Genomic DNA, 22,002 nt, shown 5'->3' on the forward strand with positions numbered 1-22,002 from the left:
CAGGCCAGCTAAGCACCCGGATTCTCCTACTACAAAGCCATCCTGCCACATATGCAGTAACTTTGTCCTGCTGAAATTTGCAAGGCCTTTTCTGAAAAAGACCATTGTCTGGATGGGAGTGTGTTCTGCTCTGAAACCTGGATATATCTTTCAGCATTGCTGGTGCCTTTCCAGATGTGCAAGCTGCCCAGTCCATATGCACAAATGCACCCTCATACCATCAGAGATGCAGTTTTTTAACTAAGCACCAACGCCAACAACCTGGAAGATCACTCTTTAGGCCGGAGGACATGGCGACCAAAAGAAGGTCACGATTAGATTTGTCTGAACACAGAACCGTTTTCCACTTCACAACAGACTATTTTAAATGAGTTTTGGCCCAGAGAAGATGTCAGCATTTCTGGATCATGTTTAGATATAGCTTCTCCTTTGCATAATAGAGCTTTACCTTGCATTTTTGGACAGAACGGCAAACTGTGTTCACAGACAGGGATTTTTGGAAGTATTCCTGAGCCCATGCAGTGTCCATCAAAGAATCATGCCTGTTTTTAATGCAGTGCCATCTGAGGGCCCAAAGATTACGGACATCCAATATTACATACAAAGGATTCTACAAATTCTCAGAATCTTTTGATATTATGTACTGCAGATGATGATATTTTTAAAGTCATTCAGATGCAGCTTTTTTTTTTGTTTTACAGATTTGTGAATTTCTGCCCATCTTTACTTCAGAGACACCAAGGTTGAATTACTAAAACTAGAGTGCAAAATCTGGAGTAGCTGTGCATGGTACCCAATATCAGCTTCTAACTTCAACTTGTTAAATTAATGTGGTTGTAAAGTCAGAAGGTTGTTTATCTTGCATTCTAGATTATGCCCCAGTTGAAGACCCATAGAGTCGAAACGCGTTAGTTCAGCATCTTTTTGCTTCCCACATTGCTTTCATCTATATTTTATACCTGTGATCACTTTTTTTATCCTGCATTGAGCTGTATATTTTTTTGTATTAAAACCATTGGTTGACCTGCACCATATGGAGCCTGTTTTTCTATTCCATTTTCCGTTTGGGCCCTGGTGAACTCCTGTTTTGCCCTCGTTTTCTGACCTCTTGGATTACCTTGGACGGTTTCCATCGCTATCCTGACATATGGTTTGGAGTCCCAAGACCCATCACCACATCCAGTGTGGCTTTCTTACAGCATTGGAACACCAGGAATTAAGGTGTCGTGAGCTTGTTTGACCCACTGCCGCACGGTATGTGTGTCACCATATCTGGTAAGAGTACCCAATTTTTCATCTGAACATCTTTCAAGTGTGTATTGGCATTCGATTGGTTCATCCAGGTCAACACTCCATCTGGAAATTACTCTGTTCTTACGCACTGTTTTGGACATTCACGTTCATGGTTTGTGATAGCGTTTATACTTATTGAACTCACACCTGTACGATTTGCTTTCGCGCATTTAAACACATTTTTTTACGTGTTATAGCGGGTTCATATTCATCATATTTTCTTTTTTCCTAGTGATTCATTGTCACTAGCCCCTTCACTGCGGTATACTTCATGTGCTTTAGTTGGTTTACACTCTTTATTTTCACTATCACTGAGAATTAGTGATTTTCAGATGTTTCCATTGGTTTGGTTTCATCTGTTAGTGCTGCGCTAATTTATTGTATATTGCTTCAGATGTTGAGTGTCAGCAGCTATTGTTTTCTGTAGTTTATTCTGGTTTAGTGCAGTTTTTTCCCCCTTTTTCACATATCTTGCATTCTAAGCATGAAGGTAAAAAAAGCCTTCAGTGTGCAGCAGCCTCCTTCAGCAGCTCCCCCTTACCCGAGGTCCCTCTTGGTCTACGAGTGCCTTATCCATCCAAGCTTATCCCTCCTGATTGGCTGAGACACAGCAGCGGTGCCATTGGCTGCTGTCAAAGTCAGCTAGCCAATCAGGGGAGAGAGGGGGCGATGTGGGGTCAGGGCTTCGTATCTGAAAGGACACAGGGAGCTGTGACTCAACTCAAGTGCCCCTATAGCAAGCAAGCTGCTTGCTGTGGGGGCACTGAACAGGAGGGGAGGGGCCAGGATCACAGAAGAGGTACCCAAGAAGATGAGTATTCGGGCTACTCTATGCAAATCCACTGCAACAGAGCAGGTAAGTAGAACATGTTTGTTATTTTTATAGGGAAAAAAAAAAAAACTAGACTTTACAATCGCTTTAAGCTTTGACAAAAAACAAAACAAAAAAAAACTGGAAGCTGATTGGTTTCTATGCATAACTTCACCAGATTTTCCACTCTTGTTTTAGTAAATCAACCCCGCTGACTCTATAAGATGCTCCTTTTAAACCTGATCATGCTACTGACCTGTGCCAATTAACCTAGTTAGTTGCAAAATGTTCTTCTCTCTCTTCCTTGTTAGTACCACTAACTTTGCCAGCTTTTTGGTGCCCTGTCCCAACTTTGAGAAGTGTTGCTGCCAATTTCAAAATTATCTTATTTTTTTCTTAAAATGATCAATTTTCTCAGATTAAACAGTTTTCTATTGTGAATAAAATATAGGTTTATGAGATTTGCAAATCATTGCATTCTGTTTTTATGTAAATGTTTTGGAACTGGGGTTGCATATGCGTTATGAAAAAAAGCCTTCATAATGAAAACAAAATATAAAAAAAAGTAAAAAACTCAGAGATGCCCACTAATGCTGACACATTTTTCTACGGAAATTACATTAAGAAATCAGGACCAGATTTTACCATCATGTATATAAAAATAAATTACTACATACTGTAGATTTTTTTGCAGTTCCTGCCTGCACCACTTACATCTGACCCCTGCACTATGTGCGTTACTTACGCCTGACCCCTGCACTCTTGACCCACAGATAGTGGGGTCAGATTTCATTTAACCATGCCCATTTAAAGTACTTGTAAAGTAAAAAAAATTTTTTAAATCCAAATCTTCTACTTACCTGCTCTGTGCAATATAATTGCCGATACTCTTCTTGGGTCCTACGGGGTGCTCCTGGCTTCTCCTGTTCTAGGTGTGTTACCATGCCATCCTATGGTGGCAAACCTGCAGGCTCGATCCTGAGCCACACTGCCTACATCCATAGACACAGACAGTGCAACTCAGCCCTTGCCCAAGGATCTGAATGACAGCTGCCTCAACAAAGCCTGCAAGTCTGGGGGAAAGCTTCCAGATAGCAAGGATAACTTACCAAAAATGTGTAGCATTTTTAAATTGTAAGTCTGTTAACTTGCTGCACATTTTCACAGTCAATTTGTACGCTTACAGAGCACTTGAAGCACAAGTTCTAGTTGACACTTTTCCAATTAGCACCTCTCTAGCAAGAGTAAAGTTGCAGTGATAAGTCTACAGCAAGGGCTCTGCAAGTCTACAGCATGAAAATTGGGCCACAGTGACCCCTGTGGTGGGATGACTATCACACAACATAACAACTAGAACTTGCAGCGGACTTGCAAAATGTTTGCAAAGAATGTTGAGGTGGAATCAGGCAATACAGACTTGCTGCAATTGTGGACAAAAACTTGTGAAGCCTGGCAATTCTAGCAATAGCTAGTCATTTTCAAACTTGTAGCTGGGGCTGGGCTGCTATGGATGGGCACAGCACTGGATCAAGTAAGGGCTCAGGTAAGTATAAGGGGGTGACATTACTAAACATTTTTTACCTTAAAAATGCAGGGAAAGCATTAAAAGAGTTGTAAACCCTCAGTTTTTCACCTTAATGCATTCTATGCATTAAGGTGAAAAAAACTTTTGAGCTGCAGCAGCCCCCCAGAGCCCCCCTTTTTCCTACCTGAGCCCGACTGTTCCAGCGGCGGGGATAAGCACAGCAGCTCCATCTGCTGTCTAGGGTACTCATTGGATAGCTTGATAGCAGCAGGAGCGCACCTGCACGAGTTCCCCCATGGAAATACGCTCTCCATGGGGCCATTCGAGAAGAGGAGCCAAGAGCACCGCCAGAGGACCCCAGAAAAGGAGAATCGGGGCCGCTCTGTGCAAAACCCTTATATAACAAGTTGGGCATTTAAAAAAAAAAAAAAACGAAGCTTTACAATCACTTTAAGGTAAAAAAAGGTTTAGGCTTTAGAACCACTTTAAGTCACTCCCACTGTTACAGCAATTTGGCCATGACCACAGTTCCCTGTGCCATGCTACACGCAGCATAATTTCTCTATTTGTGCTTCTCAACATTTCGTCGTTATACCTTGAATGTCCAAAAGTCTGTGACCAAACGTTTCTAAGCATGTTAAAAATGGAGGAGTAATTTTGTAGATGTGACTACAAAAGGGGCGTGGTTTTGTGGTTAAAAATGGACATGGTAAGAAGGGTGTCTCCGGATTTCATTTGGAAAATCTGGTAAACATAGGTCTGAGGCAGTAGCAGGGATTGATCTGTGAAAGATCACATGTAAGCTGCTGCTTCGGAAAGATGCCTGAACAATGATGGTACTGAGGAATAAGGTTGAAGGCATTTTCAGAAAAAAATGTGGTGTAGCATGTCCAAATGTACATATTGCTTAGTATGCACGAACAAGAAACAATACAATATCTGTAAAGCTAGTTTCAAGTTGAAGAAAGCATTTGTTTTACCCATAAATAGCTGATTTTGCTCCCTTCCCACTTTAAATAGTCTTCCATTGACTTCCGTGTTATGGAAGTCAACACACAGCCATTAATGGCTAAACTGCTGGCAACAAAAGCGAGTACAACCCTAAGCCCCAAGTGAAAATGTCAAAATTGGGCTCAAAGTGGCAATATTTTATGTGGCCATCATTTTCCAGCACTGCCTTAACCCTCTTGGGCAAGGAGTTCACCAGAGCTTCACAGGTTGTCACTGGAGTCCTCTTCCACTGCTCCATAACATCACAGAGATAGTGGATGTCAGACGCTGCGCTCCTCCGCCTTCAGTTTAAGGATGCCCCACAGATGGTCAATAGGGTTTAGGACTGGAGACGTGCTTGGCCAGTCCCTCACTTTTACCCTCAGCTTCTTTAGCAAGGCAGTGGTCATTATGTTGGAATACTGCCCTGCAGCCCAGTCTCCAAAGGGAGGGATCATGCTCTGCTTCAGTATCACAATACATGTTGGCATTCATGGTTCCCTCAATAAACTGTAGCTCCCCAGTGATGGCAGCACTCATGCAGCCCCAGACCAGGACACTCCCACCACCATGCTTTACTGTAGGCAAGACACACTTGTCTTTGTACTCCTCACCTGGTTGCCGCCACACGCTTGACATATCTGAGCCAAATAAGTTAATCTTGGTCACGTCAGACCACAGGACATGGTTCCAGTAATCCATGTCCTTAGTCTGCTTGTCTTCAACAAACTGTTGGCTTTCTTGTGCATCATCTTTAGAATCTTCCTTCTGGGATGACAGCCATGCAGACCAACTTGTTGTAGTGTGCGGCGTATGGTCTGAGCACTGACAGGCTCATCCCCCACCCCTTCAATCTCTGCCACAATGCTGGCAGCATTCATATGTCTATTTCGAAAAGACAACCTCAGGATATTACGATGAGCATGCGCACTTAACTTCTTTGCGAGGCCTGTTCTGGGTGGAACCTGTTCTGTTAAACCGCTGTATAGTCTTGGCTACCCTGCTGCAACTCAGTTTCAGGGTCTTGGCAATCTTCTTATAGCCTAGGCCATCTTTACGTAGAACAATTCTCAGGGAATTCTTTGCCATGAGGTGCCATGTTGAACTTCCAGTGACCAGTATGAGAGAGTGAGCGTTAACATACCTGTATCCCACTCACACCTGAGACCTTGTAACAACAATAAGTTACATGACACCGCAGAGGGAAAATTGATAATTTGGCCTAATTTGAACATTTTCACTTAGGGGTATACTCACTTTAGTTGCCAGCAGTTTAGACATTTATGGCTGTGTGCCGAGTTATTTTGAGGGGACAGCAAAATTGACACTGTTATATAGGCCGTACACTCACTACTTTACGTTATAGCAAAGTGTAATTTCTTCAGAGCTGTCACACGAAAAGATAGAATAAAATAATATTTACAAAAATATGAGGGATATACCCGCTTTTGTGAGATACTGTACATACTGTGCTCAAAATAAATAAGTACACCTCTTTGGAAAAGTAAGATTTTAATATCTCAATGTGCGCAAGAACAATTTCCACGATTTTGCCAAAAATTCATTTTATAGAACATTTGTTTAGCGCATTACATGAAAGCAAGGTTAATAATATGCTGGATGGAGAGTGATGCTCAACTTGTCTCTTCAGAATTCCCCATAGGTGTTCAATTGGGTTCAGATCAGGAGACATACAGTACTTGGCCACTGAATCACTTTCACCCTGTTCTTCAGAAATACAAAAGTGGCCTTGGATGTGCATTTTGGATCATTGTCATGTTGAAGTGCATGAAAACCAAGGGCACGGAGTGATGGTAGCATCTTCTTTCAATATAGAGCAGTACATCTGTGAATTCATGATACCATCAATGAAATGCAGCTCCCTGACATCAACGGCACTCATGCAGCCCCACAGAAGAACTGCCACCGCCATGCATTTTTCTTTGTACTCCTTACCTTTTGCGACGCCATACAGTTTTGAAGTCATCAGTTCCAAAAACATTTATCTTGGTCTCATCACTCCAGAGTACAGAGCCCCAGTAGTCTTCTTCTTCAGCATGGGCCCTGGCAAATTCTAGGAGGGCCTTTTTCTGCATGGGCTTTAGGAGAGGCTTCCTTCGTGGACAACACTCATGCATGCCATTCCTCTGCAGTGTATGCTGTATTGTGTCAAGGGAAACAAACAATCACCCCAGTTTGACTTTCTACTTCTTTAGCTAACTGCAGTGAAATTACATGGTTATTTTCTTCAACCCTTCTCATCAGAAGATGCTCCTGTCAAAGTGTTAACTTCCGTAAATGGTTTGGATGTCTCCGAGATGGTTGCAGTTCCATCTTTGTAAAATTTTTGTATCACTTTTGCTACAGTAATTTGATAAGTTAGGCGGCTTTATGGGGGGGAGTCTGCGGGCTATATATCCCCCTTCCTCCTCCATCAGTTTCTTCATCGGCTCATTTCCGGGTTCCTACCCACCCGTTCCCCCATACATTTACATTCTATTCACATTCATTCAGGGTATGCCCTCTTTTAGACATACTGACCAGCTAGGCCAAGGCACACCTCAGGTCTTGGCTGTTAGGGTTATAGCATTTCCAGATGAAGACTGACTACAAGTAAAGCTTTATTGATCTTCTTTTAGCCATTACCTTTCTTGTGTAAAGAAATTTTGTTGCGCAACGCCCTTTTATAATCAACTGTCTGCTGGACACCTGATTGATGAATAATTAAGACTCACCTGTAGTTGAATTCTTGTTAATTAGGAGTTTGTTATCTAAAATGCAGGAAAAAACTGTGTGCAAATGAACAAACCTTGGTTGCAATGAAGGGCCCACATTTGTGGGAATATTTTGTAGTATAGTGTCCCATAGAAAATGTTGATTCTGAAAGGAAAGTAGAGGTTTTCTGACAATCTGTTGGTGTACTCATTTATGAGGAGCACTGTATATACTGTTGCACTCATAAGTTTACATACCCTGACAGAATTTATAGAGAATATGAATGATAGCACAAAAACATTTCTTTCACTCATGGTTAGTGTTTGGCTAAAGTCTATTATCAAATCAACTGAGTTTACTCTTTTTAAATCATAACGGCAACATAAACTACCCAAATGACCCTTATCAAAATTTTACATACCCCAGTTCTTAATACCGTGTATGGCCCCTTTTTTTTCCATTAAACCGGTAATGTTTATTGAACATTATTGCAGAGATTACAATCACAGTGGCATACACCGAACATTCAAAAGGTGTTGCGTCATAACCATAACAGTAGATAAGAGACATTTCTCCATTACAGTAGCCATTATGTATCACAGCCAAGGAAAGTCCTAACATCGACATGTTATTTACTGCAACATTACATCAAATTCCCTCATCACACGTGGCAGCCTCCTGCAGCCATCTATCCCAAATTCTATGATATTTAGCTGGGCAACCCCTATTTTTATATAAGAATTTTTTATATGGGAGCGTAGAATTAACTTCCCGTTTCCAGTCCTCAACCCGGGGTGGAAGGGGCCTCATCCACTGTCTAGCTATCACTTTTCGAACAGAAAACAAGGTTTCCTGCAGGAAAGTGCCAGTAACTATCTAATACGTCAGGAAATATCCCTAGTAGACAGGGTTTGGGGTCGAGAGCCAAGGGCGAGCCCATAACATCATGTAGAAATGATACTACTTGTTTCCAAAGTTCCTGCAGTTTGGGGCAAGACCAGATAAGATGGAAGAACGTCCCAGTCTCAAAAGTACACATCGGGCAGAGCACAGATTGATTCGTATTATATTTGGCGGTCCTGAGGGGGGTGAGGTATGCTTTATGCACTATGTAGATCTGAGAAAGCCTGTCTTGGAGCCTAGGGGACACCAACTTGCACGTCTCCAGAGCCTCCTCCCATTCCTCGTCTGTCAGTTCACCCACATCACCCTCCCAGCGGGACTTCAGAGCATACGCTAGTCTCGCCGAGACGGGGGCCGTAAGCATACCATAAAAGCACGAGATAAGCTTTTTGGGATCAGTATCCTTCACTATGGCGACAATAGGATTGGGAGCAGGCCGAGGCAATGACCGCGGAAATTGTGCTCTAAGTGCATACTGAACCTGTAGGTACTGAAATAGCATTGTGTTTGGAATACCAAATTCCTCCTGTAGCGCCTGAAACGTTTTAATAGTGCCATGGTGAATCAGGTGATGCAGGTAGTATATTCCCCTCGATACCCATAACTGAACACCCTGGATCTTTTGAAGTTCCGGCAATTGTTTGTTATGCCAAAGTGGGGTATAGTCATTTGGTGATGTAACATTCAATTTAGTGGATGCCAGATCCCAAATCCTTCTGTAGTGAAAAAGCATGAAGTGTTTACCTGGCTCCACTGCAGAGCTCCCCGCCCCCGTCGAGATAGCAGCTATCGGATCATCTGCAATTTGTGTCCAAGTAGGGCAGAGAAGGGTGAGAAAACGTTGTTTATCAGTCTTGTCTACATGAAAAAGCTGAGACAGTTGTGAGGCAACATAGTAGTGATTTAGATCTGGAAGAGCCATGCCCCCCATATCAGTCGGGCTTTTCAAAGCCTGCCAAGCAAGCTTGTGTCTATTATTCCCCCATACAAAGGGCCTAAGGAGACTTTCAAGGGATTTAAAATATTTCAGCGGCAAGTATACCGGGGCATGCCACAACACATACAGTACTTTAGGTAATAGGACCATTTTAATCAGATTAACGCGCCCCCAAACCCCAAGGGGGAGGCGAGACCAGGCCTGAATCTTGGCACGCACCAGGGAGAATAATGGTTCTACATTCAGCGCAATGTAATCTGCTGGATTCCTAGAGACATACACCCAGATACTTAATAGTGCCAACTCGCTGAAGAGGCAGACTGGCCTGAGATTCTGACTGTGGAAAACTGTCAATAGGTAAAATTTGGGATTTTTCCCAGTTTATATGAAGACCGGAAAAGCTACCAAACCACTCTATCATGTGCAGGGCCTTTGCGAGGGAAGGGCCAGAGTCCGCCAGGTATAACAGCGTGTCGTCAGCGTATTGACTGATTTTTTTCCGTTAGTCGACCCATCGTCAGTCCCCTGATCGCAGGGTCCGCACGAATCGACACCGCTAAAGGTTCAGCAGCCAAGGCATATAGTAGCGGGGACAGTGGGCACCCCTGTCTGGTACCCCTACTAAGTCCAAACGCCCGGGAGGACCATCCATTCGCCACCACCTTAGCCGTTGGGTGATGATACAGCAGCCTCACCCACCGGATAAAGTTCGGGCCAAAGCCGTATCCCGCTAGACACTTCCACAAATACTCCCATTCCACTGAGTCAAATGCCTTAGCCGTGTCAAGTGTCACTACCACACGCTCACCCACCGCCTCATGCGTTGCCTGTAGATTTATATAAAGCCTGCGTAGATTGAACGAGGTATTCCGCCCCGGCATAAAGCCCGCCTGGTCAGCCTGAATCAGGTTAAGGATCACTCCGTTCAATCTAGTAGCGAGTATTTTAGCTAAAATCTTAATATCTACCTGCAATAGGGAGATTGGGCGGTATGATTCCGGGAAACCCGGATCTTTTCCAGGTTTGGGAATCAAAACTATCGTTGCCTCCCTCATGGACGGAGGCAATGTCAGTGTATCAAAGAGACTCCCGTAGAGGGCGAGAAGCCTAGGCGCCAGCACGTCTTGGTAACGGGAATAAAATTCAATAGGAAGACCATCTGACACCGGCGACTTGGATTTTGCAAATTCCGCAATAGCACCCACTATTTCATCGATGGTCAGGGGAGCCTCCAGAGCCTGCACCTGTTCCTCCGTAACTTGGGGGAGGGAAACCTGAGCCAAAAAGCCGTCCATCGGAGTGGTGTCGTCTGAGACTGTAGTGGTGTATAAGTCTGCAAAAAATTCCCGAAATCTAGCTGTCACCTCAGAAGGGTCCGTGATCATTGTATCACCCTGACCCCGCAAAGAAATAACAACCGGGGGCCTGTCTTCCCTGTGCACCAAGTATGCTAGCAACTTACCAGCTCTTTCCCCGGATTCAAAATATTTTTGTTTGGTAAAAAAAAGTTTCTGTCGGGCCTTGTCGTGGTGCAGCTGGGAGACCACTCTCGACTGTAGTCTAAGTGCATCAGCGTTTGCCGTAGACGGGTCATCTATGTAGGTGCGTTCCATGGAGCTCAAATCTGCCTCAGCCTCCATAATGACAGTAGCCGAGTCTGACAGTAGCCGAGTCGTATGGCCCCTTTTAAACATCAATGACAGCTTGAAGATTTTTGTGCCATTTGTGGATGAGGCTCTTTATCTTCTCAGATGGTAAAGCTGCCCATTCCTCTTAGCAAAAAGCCTCCAGTTCCTGTAAATTCTTGGGCTATCTTGCATAAACAGCACGTCTGAGATCTCCCCAGAATGGCTCAATGATATTGAGGTCAGGAGACTGAGAGGGCCACTCCAGAACCTTTACTTTATTCTGCAGTAGCCAATGACAGGTCAACTCGGCCTTGTGTTTTGGATCATTGTCATGTTGGAATGTTCAAGTACGTCCCATGCGCAGCTTACTGGCTGATGAATGCAAATGTTCCTCTAGTATTTTTTGATAACATACTGCATTCATCGTGCCATCAATTGTGACCAAATTTCCTGTGTCTTTGTAGCTCACACGTCCCCAAAACATCACCAATCCACCTCCGCGTTTCACAGTAGGAATGGTGTACCTTTCATAATAAGCCTTGTTGACTCCAATCCAAATGTAGTGTTTATTATTGTGGCCAAAAAGCTAAATTTTGGTCGAACCACTCCAAATTACTTTCTGCCAGAAGGTTTGAGACTTGTCTGTGCTGTTTGGGGTATTGTAAGCGGGATACTTTGTGGAACTTGCGTTGTAATGGCTTTCTTCTGGCGACTCGACCATGCAGCCCATCTTTCTTCAAGTGCCTCCTTATTGTGAATCTTGAAACTGCCACACCACATGTTTTCAGAAAGTCCTGTATTTCACCTGAAGTTATTTGTGGGTTTTTCTTTACATCCTGAACAATTTTCCTGGCAGTTGTGGCTGAAATTTTAGTTGGTCTACCCGACCGTGGTCTGGTTTCAGAAGAACCCCACATTTCTACTTCTTGATTAGAGTTTGAACACTGCTGATTGGCATTCTCAATTCCTTTTATATCCCTTTCCTGTTTTATACAGTTCAACTACCTTTTCCCACAAATCCTTTGATAATTATTTTACTTTCTCCATGACTCAGAATCTAGAAATATCAGTACAGCACTGGATGAAAAGATGCAAGGGACTGTCAGGAGTCCAGAAACTCATTGACCTTTTATATACACACACACACACACACACACACACACACTAATTACAAGCAATGGTTACCTTCAATAGCCATTCAAACCCTTTTGTGTCAACTTTTGTGCATGTTGCCAAGCCAAAATACCCACGATATGTAAACTTTTGATCAGGGTCATTTGGCTAGTTTTTGTTGTCATTATGATTTAAAAATAGTAAACACAGTTGATTGATAATAAATGGCTTCAGCCAAACACTAACCATGAGTGAAAGAAAAAGTTTGTGTTATCATTCATATTCTCTGAAAAATGGCCAAGAAATCAAATTCTGCCAGGGTAGGTAAACTTATTAGCACAAATGTATACACACACTCACGGCCACTTCACCTGTTAAATTGCTTGGTAACACCATGTGCTAATTAGCCAATCACATGGCAGCAACTCAATGCATTTAGGCATCTAGATGTGGTGAAGACGACGTGCTGAAGTTCAAACCAAGCAGCAGAATGGGGAAGAAAAGGAAGTCAAGTGACTTTGAACGTGGCATGCTTGTTGGTGCCAGACAGGCTGGTCTGAATATTTAGAAAATTACTGATCTACTGGGATTTTCACGCACGACTATCTCTACGGTTTACAGACAATTGTCTAAAAAAGAGAAAATATCCAGTGAGTGGCAGTTGTGTGGAAGAAAATGCCTTGTTGATGTCAGAGGAAAATGGTTCAAGATGATAGAAAGGCAACAGTAACTAGCCACTCGTTACAACCAAGGTATGCAGAATACCATCTCTGAACACACAACACATCAAACCTTGAAGCAGATGGGCTAAAGCAGCAGAATACCACAATGAGTGCCACTCCTGTCGGCCAAGAACAGGAAACTGAGGCAACAATTCACACAGGCTCACCAAAACTGGACAATAGTAGATTGGAAAAATATTGCCTGGTCTGATTAGTCTCCATTTCAATTGCAACATGCAGATGATAGTGACAGAATTTTACATTAAAAAAAACATGAAAGCATTGATCCATCCTGATTTGTATCAACGGTTCAGGCTGGTGGTGGGGTAATGGTGTGGTTTTCTTAGCACACTTTGAGCCCCTTAGTACCAATTGAGCATAGTTTAAACGCAACGGCCTACCTAAGTGTTGTTGCTGACCATGTCCATCCCTTTATGGCTACAGTGTACACATCTTCTGATGGCTCCTTCCAGCAGAATAATGCACCATGTCCCAAAGCTCAAACCATCGTAAACTGGTTTCTTGAACATGACAAGTTTGCTGTACTCCAATGGCCTCCGCAATCACCAGATCTCTATCCAATAGAGCACCTGTGGGAATCTGAAGCAACTGCATGATACCATCATGTCGATATGGACCAAAATCTCTGAGGAATGTTTCCAATACCATGTTGAATCTATGCCACAAAGAATTAAGGTGGTTCTGAAGGCAAAAGGGGGTCCAACAATGTACTAGCAAGGTGTACCTAATAAAGTGGCCGATGAGTGTATATAGCTTCAGGCACCTCTGAGCCCAGCTTAGACCAGACAAAAAGATGTGTTTCATGCCCAAATGTCATTCACACACCCAGCACTGCATTGTAGGAAGAAGGGGAGAGTCCAAATCTATTGTAAAAATCATCTATTGATTTCTAAAAATTCCCATCTGGTGCTGCTCTAGTGGGATAAGGCTGAAGGTGTCTGCTATAGATACAAGTCAATCCAACGTTGGTGTGTAGAAGGTTGGGTTCACATGAGCATCTGTAATTGTACTTGCACTTTTGACGTGTTAAGGTGTGCATTTTTCAGACCCTTCCATTAAAGTCTATGGCTCCAACAACATGCTATTCCGACTCAAAAAACTCCTCTACTGCTTTGGCTCAACAAATGACAGTACATTACTCAAATCTGAACAGACCACAAATAATAAGATGGAAATCTTATAGTCTCACATTAATAGTATGAATTGTTTACACATGAGCCAGAAGGTGTGCAATACAATCTTGGGATTTTCATGATGCCCCTTTAAGGCAGGTGGGCATTGTGCATAATTGCATAATGTAGCTGATAGACAAAGCAAACAATCTGGCCCGCAGGCTTATTTTATCATACTGATCCTTTCCTGAAATAGACAAGTTGTGTCTGCACTGATAATTTACAACCACAACTTGGCTGCAGACAAAGTATGCTATCAAGTCCGGGATGACTGGGAAGACCTCAGGGACAAACTGCAGGGGAAAATGTTACAATGTGTAGCCCAAAATCTGGCACACTCTCATTTAGAGAGATGTCACACTGCCAGGCAGATTCTTGATCAGTGCAGCTATTGATGTTTATACGGCGGCTTCCACTAGATGGTGCTAAATAGAATGGGGTGTTTGAATGGAAAGTTGAAACTACCTTTACAGAATTGTCGAGCCAAGCACACAGTCCAAGTCTGTGACAACACACAATTCTGGTCTGTGTCAATACTATTACCGTGAAAATATAATTTAATTTTGGGGTAGCTTATGAAACATAAAACTCTTTTAGAAACCTTTGTTATCGGATGTGTAATGTTACTGAAAACTTTACCTTTGAATTTTAATCTGCAGCCAGCTATCATTTCGAAAACTTCCAGGGAATTTTAAATTTCTCTTTTTTGCAACTATTAGTATATGCTTGCAAGGTCCACAACAGAAAAGGTAAGGACCTGCAATAGCATTTGCAAAAACTTTTGGAATGCATATAGTTCATGTGGGGAGTATTCTTTATCAGACATTGAGCACCTCTTGGGAAAAAAAAAAAGTGTAGAGAGTTATACAGAAACTTCAATTGCCAACCTACTTCTAAAAATACTAGGTGTCTGGCTGTCCCTGGTTGTACAAAACACAACAGAGAGAGAGGGCACACCAGCCTAGTGCATTATCCCAAGGCAACATTTATTGTAAAATAGATTATATGATATGGAATACAGGGTCCTCTAGGGAGGAAGATTGTGTTTTTTTCCCATTATTCTAGAAATGCTATACACTTGAATATAATGGTATAATCCTATTCAGGAAAATATGTATGGAAATTAGGAGGTGGAATTACCCAATAGAGGAATCTAGATCCAAATATGCAGAAAAGGTAAATTAGTATTAACTTTATGGTGAAATATATTTGCCTTTTATATATGGTTTGTCTTTGTGTTATTTGAGTCATTTGACTGCAGGAAGTGATAATTGGCAGGATCACATGACTCTGGGAAGGTGGGACTCAAGGAGTGAATAATTCTTATGCCATGTTCAGTTGCATATAAATTGCTAAACTGTAAGGATCCTAATAATTGGCTTTGAAATAGAGGATACTACCCTCGTAATGCGTAAACCAGTTTGGATCCAGATGGTGTCCTCCCTAGCCCAGGAGCATGCAGAATGTACTGACTGATATCTTGATGAGCTTTGTTTGATATAGTGTTTGTGAGTAGACTTCTTTTTATCTTGCAATACTACGTTATGATAATATGCTAGGCTGGTGTGCCCTCATTCTGTTGTGTTTTTGTAGAATCTTATTGGGGCTTCTCTAGTCCTAAGAGGGCAAAAAAGAGTAGTGTGTCTATAGTTCCAGTGCAGAAGTAGATGTATCTGAAAAAACTGGTGCCAGATCACCACCACCAAACATGCGCAGGAGCTTTTTTGTCTTGTTGTCCCTGGTTGTGATAATAATGTAAACATACACTGTGCCTATTGGCCCCTTAATGGCCAATGTCCTTTGACTGAAAAATCAAAAAGGTGCTGGGCAGAAAACTGTCAGCCACACATCGGCTGCATCCAAAAGCCCAGAAGGGGATACAACCACCCATGCTGTATAGGATGGACTGAGGAATCAGTTGGCTGAACGAAAAAAAAAAAAGGTATATGTGTGTGTGTATATATATATATATATATATATATATATATATATATATATATACCGTATATACTCGAGTATAGGCCGACCCGAATATAAGCCGAGGCCCCCAATTTACCCCCAAAAAAACTGGCAAACTTATTGACTCGTGTATAAGCCGAGGGTGAGACATGCCTGTCCATCCCTGTGTGTGTGTCCGTCCATCCCTGTGTGTCCGTCCATCCCTGTGTGTCCGTCCATCCCTGTGTGTCCGTCCATCCCTGTGTGTCCGTCCATCCATCCCTGTGTGTGTGTGTGTCCATCCATCCATCCATCCCTGTGTGTGTGTGTCTCCATCCATCCATCCATCCATCCCTGTGTGTGTGTGTCTCCATCCATCCATCCATCCATCCCTGTGTGTGTGTGTCTCCATCCATCCATCCATCCATCCCTGTGTGTGTCTCCATCCGTGTGTGTGTGTGTGTGTGTGTGTGTGTGTGTGTGTGTGTGTGTGTGTGTGTGTGTGTGTGTGTCCAGCCTACCTTTGTCCCGAGCCTCCGTCCCGTGCCTTGCCTCCTTGCCTCTGTCCCGTGCCGTGCCTTGCCTCCTTGCATCCGTCCCGTGCCGTGCCTTGCCTTGCCCCCGTCCCGTCCCGTCCCGTCCCGTGCCGTGCCGTCCCGTGCCCTCTTCGTCGGCGGCCATTGTAAAGTTCAAAAGCTGCGCCGCCGCCTTCGCCTGTGATAGGCGGAACACTGAATTTCCCAGCAGCCTGTGTTCCGCCTATCACAGACGTCGTATCATCCTCGTCCGTAGTACGAGGATGATACGACGTCCGTGATAGGCGGAACACAGGCTGCTGGGAAATTCAGTGTTCCGCCTATCACAGGCGAAGGCGGAGCCGGAGGCGCGGCTTTTGAATCAGAATGGCCGCTGTCTGTCTGCTCGACACGCTGATCGAGCGGGCAGACAGCGATGACTCGAGTATAAGCCGAGGGGGGCACTTTCAGCCTCAAAAAAGAGGCTGAAAATCTCGGCTTATACTCGAGTATATACGGTATATATATATATATATATATATATATATATATATATATATATATATATATATATATATATATATATATATATATACATACACACACACATACACATACATACATACACACACATACACACAGTGTAAGGTCAGCCTTACTGACCAGGCAAAAGAATGTAGATCAGAAAGTCTGAACTTATCTGCATACTGGGTCAGTGCATTATAAGTAACTGAAGCCATGAATTAGCCAGACAGCCAGCATTTTGAAAAGAAGTCAGCATTTGCAGTTTCAATCTTACTTCAGTACAGAGTCCTATTAAGTGCTTTAGCCAAGGTTTATTTAATAAGATGGTAATGATATGCAATTGTCCAAAAGAACAAATACAACCATTTTTCAAACTAGAAAATGTAAGGAATTATTTTGCAACGGCTTACTGTAATATATTATATATATATATATATATATATATATATATATATATATAATTATATATACACACATACACACACACACACACACACACACACATATACATATATATATACACACACACTACCGTTCAAAAGTTTGGGGTCACATTGAAATGTCCATATTTTTGAAGGAAAAGCACTGTACTTTTCAATGAAGCTAACTTTAAACTAGTCCTAACTTTAAACAAATATACTCTATACATTGCTAATGTGGTAAATGACTATTCTAACTGCAAATGTCTAGTTTTTGGTGCAATATCTACATATCTACAGGTGTATAGAGGCCCATTTCCAGCAACTATCACTCCAGTGTTCTAATGGTACAATGTGTTTGCTCATTGGCTCAGAAGGCTAATTGATGATTAGCAAACCCTTGTGCAATCATGTTCACACATCTAAAAACAGTCTAGCTCCTTCCAGAAGCTACAAAACTGACCTTCCTGTGAGCAGATTGAGTTTCTGGAGCATCACATTTGTGGGGTCAATTAAACGCTCAAAATGGCCAGAAAAAGAGAACTTTCATCTGAAACTCGACAGTCTATTCTTGTTCTTAGAAATGAAGGCTATTCCATGCGAGAAATTGCAAAGAAATTGAAGATTTCCTACAACGGTGTGTACTACTCCCTTCAGAGGACAGCACAAACAGGCTCTAACCAGAGTAGAAAAATAAGTGGGAGGCCGCGTTGCACAACTAAGCAAGAAGATAAGCACATTAGAGTCTCTAGTTTGAGAAACAGACGCCTCACAGGTCCCCAACTGGCATCTTCATTAAATAGTACCCGCAAAACACCAGTGTCAACATCTACAGTGAAGAGGCGGCTGCAGGATTTTGGGCTTCAGGGCAGAGTGGCAAAGAAAAAGCCATATCTGAGACTGGCCAATAAAAGAAAGATTAAGATGGGCAAAAGAACACAGACATTGGACAGAGGAAGACTGGAAAAAAGTGTTGTGGACGGATGAATCCAAGTTTGAGGTGTTTGGATCACAAAGAAGAACGTTTGTGAGATGGAGAACAAATGAAAAGATGCTGGAAGAATATGCCTGACGCCATCTGTTAAGCATGGTGGAGGTAATGTGATGGTCTGGGGTTGCTTTGGTGCTGGTAAGGTGGGAGCTTTGTACAGGGTAAAAGGGATTCTGAATAAGGAAGGCTATCACTCCATTTTGCAACGCCATGCCATACCCAGTGGACAGCGCTTGATTGGAGCCAATTTCATCCTACAACAGGACAATGACCCTAAACACACCTCCAAATTGTGCAAGAACTATTTACAGCAGAAGCAGGCAGCTGGTATTCTATCGGTAATGGAGTGGCCAGCACAGTCACCAGATCTGAACCCCATTGAGCTGTTGTGGGAGCAGCTTGACCGTATGGTACGCCAGAAGTGCCCATCCAACCAATCCAACTTGTGGGAGCTGCTTCTAGAAGCGTGGGGTGCAATTTCTCCAGCTTACCTCAATAAATTAACAGCTAGAATGCCAAAGGTGTGCAATGCTGTAATTGCTGCAAAAGGAGGATTCTTTGACGAAAGCAAAGTTTGATGTAAAAACAATGTTATTTCAAATACAAATCATTATTTCTAACCTTGTCAATGTCTTGACTCTATTTTCTATTCATTTCACAACGTATGGTGGTGAATAAGTGTGACTTTTCATGGAAAACACAAAATTGTTTGGGTGACCCCAAACTTTTGAACGGTAGTGTATATATATATATATACATACATACACACTCTTTATATAAAATATGACCATTTTCTGCCTCCACTCTCACACTTTGCATTTCGGCTCTGTAGACTGAGGTGGGAGCACAATCTGAATATAGAGATTACTAACTTCTCGTTGAAACCAATGACCCATCACTGAGAAGATTAATAGAAGGAAAGATATGGCTGGTGAGCGTTTTGATCTCCTGTCCATTCCTACTACAGTGATGCAATATGTATATGTATATCATGCAGCCTTAGTCTCTGCAACATTTCCAGAATACGCCCCTTTTAAAAACGAATGACACCATCAAGCTTCTAATTCACTCCCTGGTTATCTCTCGCCATGACTACTGCAACTCCCTCCTCAGATTACCTTTACATAGACTATCCCCCCTTCAATCCATAATGAACGCTGCTGCAAGACTCATCCACCTTACAAACCATTCAGTGTTCTCCACCCCTCTCTGCCAATCCCTCCACTGGCTTCCACTCACCCAACGCATAAAATTCAAAGTACTAACAATTTCCAAAGCCATCCATAACTCTGCCCCCAGCTACATCACTTACCTAGTCCCAAAGTACCAACCAAGCCGCTCTCTTCGGTCCTCCCAAGACCTCCTGTTCTCTAGCTCCATTGTCACCTCCTCCCATACTCCCCTCCAGGGTTTCTCCAGAGCTTTGGAACTCCCTACCCCAATCTGTCCAACTGTCCTCTAATCTACCCAGCTTTAGACAATCCCTGAAAACCCTTCTCTTTAAAGAAGCCTATCCTGCTTCTAACACTGTTTTACTTCCTCCATTAGCTCATCCCCCACAGCTATTAACTTTTGTATCAATTGACCCTTCCTTTTAAGATTGTAAGCTCTAATGAGCAGGGCCCTCCGATTCCTCTTGTACCGAATTGTAATGTAACTGTAATGTCTGCCTTTATTTTGTTAAGCACTGCGCACACTGTTGGCGCTATATAAATCTTGTATACCGTATTTATCGGCGTATAACACGCACTTTTCTCCCCTTAAAATCAGGGAAAAACCGCAGAGAATGGCCGAGAGCGGCCGAAAGCCGCCGAGAACGGCCGAACGCAGCAGAAAGCCACGAGAAGAGCCGAAGGCGGCCGCAAGCCGTGAGAAGAGCCGAAGAACTACCGGGCGCCGCCGAGATACACAGGACATCTCGGCGGCGGCATTTTTTAAAAAAATCTGCAATTAACACAAGGGGACAACGATGCACAAGGCTGCAATGATGGACAGGCTGCAGGACAAGGCTGCAATGATGGACAGGCTGCAGGACAAGGCTGCAATGATGGACAGGCTGCAGGACAAAGGCTGCAATGATGGACAGGCTGCAGGACAAGGCTGCAATGATGGACAGGCTGCAGGACAAGGCTGCAATGATGGACAGGCTGCAGGACAAGGCTGCAATGATGGACAGGCTGCAGGACAAGGCTGCAATGATGGACAGGCTGCAGGACAAGGCTGAAAATTACACTGACAAGGCTTCAGATGGACACTGATAAGACTGCATTGATGGGCATTTAAATGTAAGTTTTTTTTTCCTTAAATTTCCCTCCTAAAAGTTTTTTTCCTTAAAATTCCCTCCTAAACTTGGGGTGTGTGTTAGACGCCGATAAATACAGTAATAATAATATACTTACTATGTAGAAAAAAGAAAAGAACTGAAATTTAGCTTTAAAGCATTTGTTAACCCCCCCCCCCCCCCCCAAAAAAAATATTATTTATCCTGTTTCTTTAAAGCATGTTATAAAGCACAGTGATTGTGCTGTGTAATTGGCCCCCCTGTAACACCTAAAATACCTGGCTGATCCTGCCAGTTTCTGCCCTCCCCCTGTAAACTGACCACCATGGTCAGAGTACATGCCTCCCTCATCCGCAGTCCTGCTCTCCTGTGTCTACATCTCCTCTGTCCTCCCCCCCCCCCCCTCCCCTCCCTGCCTGTCAGCTCTCTGATCTTCCCCTCCTGCTCTAAACATAACAGTTTTGTTCTTCTATAGCTCCCTCTGATATAGAACACCAAGCCCCCCCCCCCCCCCAGAATGAACTATAGAAGAAAATGTTTTACCGTAAACACTAGTAAACATCATATGAGGTGCTGAAAGTCAGACAATGCAGAGAAATCAGTGCTACTCAAATTCTTTTTGCAGCTCACAGTTTGGAACGTTGTTTTTAGAGCTAGTGAACAGCATTAAAAGCTCACTGCTTAGATGCATGTTGTTCAAAACTACTGTATATGAGGTGTCATGTGACTTGTGTATGACTAACCTTTGGTCCAGGATATCCAGGTGGGCCAGGGTTTCCGTGGGGGCCAGGGGGACCCTGAAAATAAAAAAATATATACATATTGTGAATCCTGAAAACTTTTTTTGCCCTATCTAGTCAAATATTACCACATACCGACTTGCTAATATGCCAGTGTGTGGATTATCATGAAATAACTTTGAAACCTCACCAGTCACAAAGGCACAGTGTAAGGCGATTGCCCTGGGAAGATTATAGGTCATATGGCCTGCACAAACCTGCCTTCTTCTATGAAGATGTGTGCAACTATTGTAGCTGGGGAGACAAACTAAAAACCTAAAGGATTACTGAGGAATCTCAAGACTGAAAAGACCTTTCTGCAAAGGCTCAAGTGATGTACCGAGTGTAAACAGAGTATGAACACAGCATACATCTCCTTCTCCTGTGTGGGTCTGACCGTTCACAGGACATCCCAGAGTAACCCATCTGTGCCCAGGAACTGGTCCTCTTTTGTGGAAGTAAAAACAAAACAAACAAAAAAAAAAAAAACATTTAGATGCCCTGCTAGGTACAACACCTTTGTTTTTGTTTAGCATTATTACCTATCCAGTGCAAACAATTGGTTTTCCTGTGTAGAGTGACAACTGATAGGTTTCTATGTCTAGCTGGTTATTCTTTTCATTAATAAGCCCTCGATTTACAAATTCAATTTAGTAAATCCTTGCCTCTGTGGTTTACAAAATTAAGCCCCGATTCAGATTCATGATGTGTTCCAGAACACATG

General features: G+C 43.0%; 1 protein-coding gene across 3 annotated transcripts in view; it reads right to left on the reverse strand.

Moving 5' to 3' along the window:
* COL27A1 (collagen type XXVII alpha 1 chain) overlaps positions 1–22,002 on the reverse strand; it is a 752,882-nt gene that overhangs the window by 602,298 nt on the left and 128,582 nt on the right. For all 3 annotated transcript variants that reach the window (XM_077478787.1, XM_077478785.1, XM_077478786.1), the window contains exon 5: positions 21,243–21,296. In XM_077478787.1, the coding sequence (XP_077334913.1) occupies positions 21,243–21,296 (54 nt within the window). The remainder of the gene's footprint in view (positions 1–21,242; positions 21,297–22,002) is intronic.

The sequence above is a fragment of the Lithobates pipiens genome, unplaced genomic scaffold, assembly GCF_037356315.1.
Source record: "Lithobates pipiens isolate NorthernLeopardFrog02 unplaced genomic scaffold, aLitPip1_a1.2 Scaffold_1, whole genome shotgun sequence".
Lineage (NCBI taxonomy): Eukaryota > Metazoa > Chordata > Amphibia > Anura > Ranidae > Lithobates > Lithobates pipiens.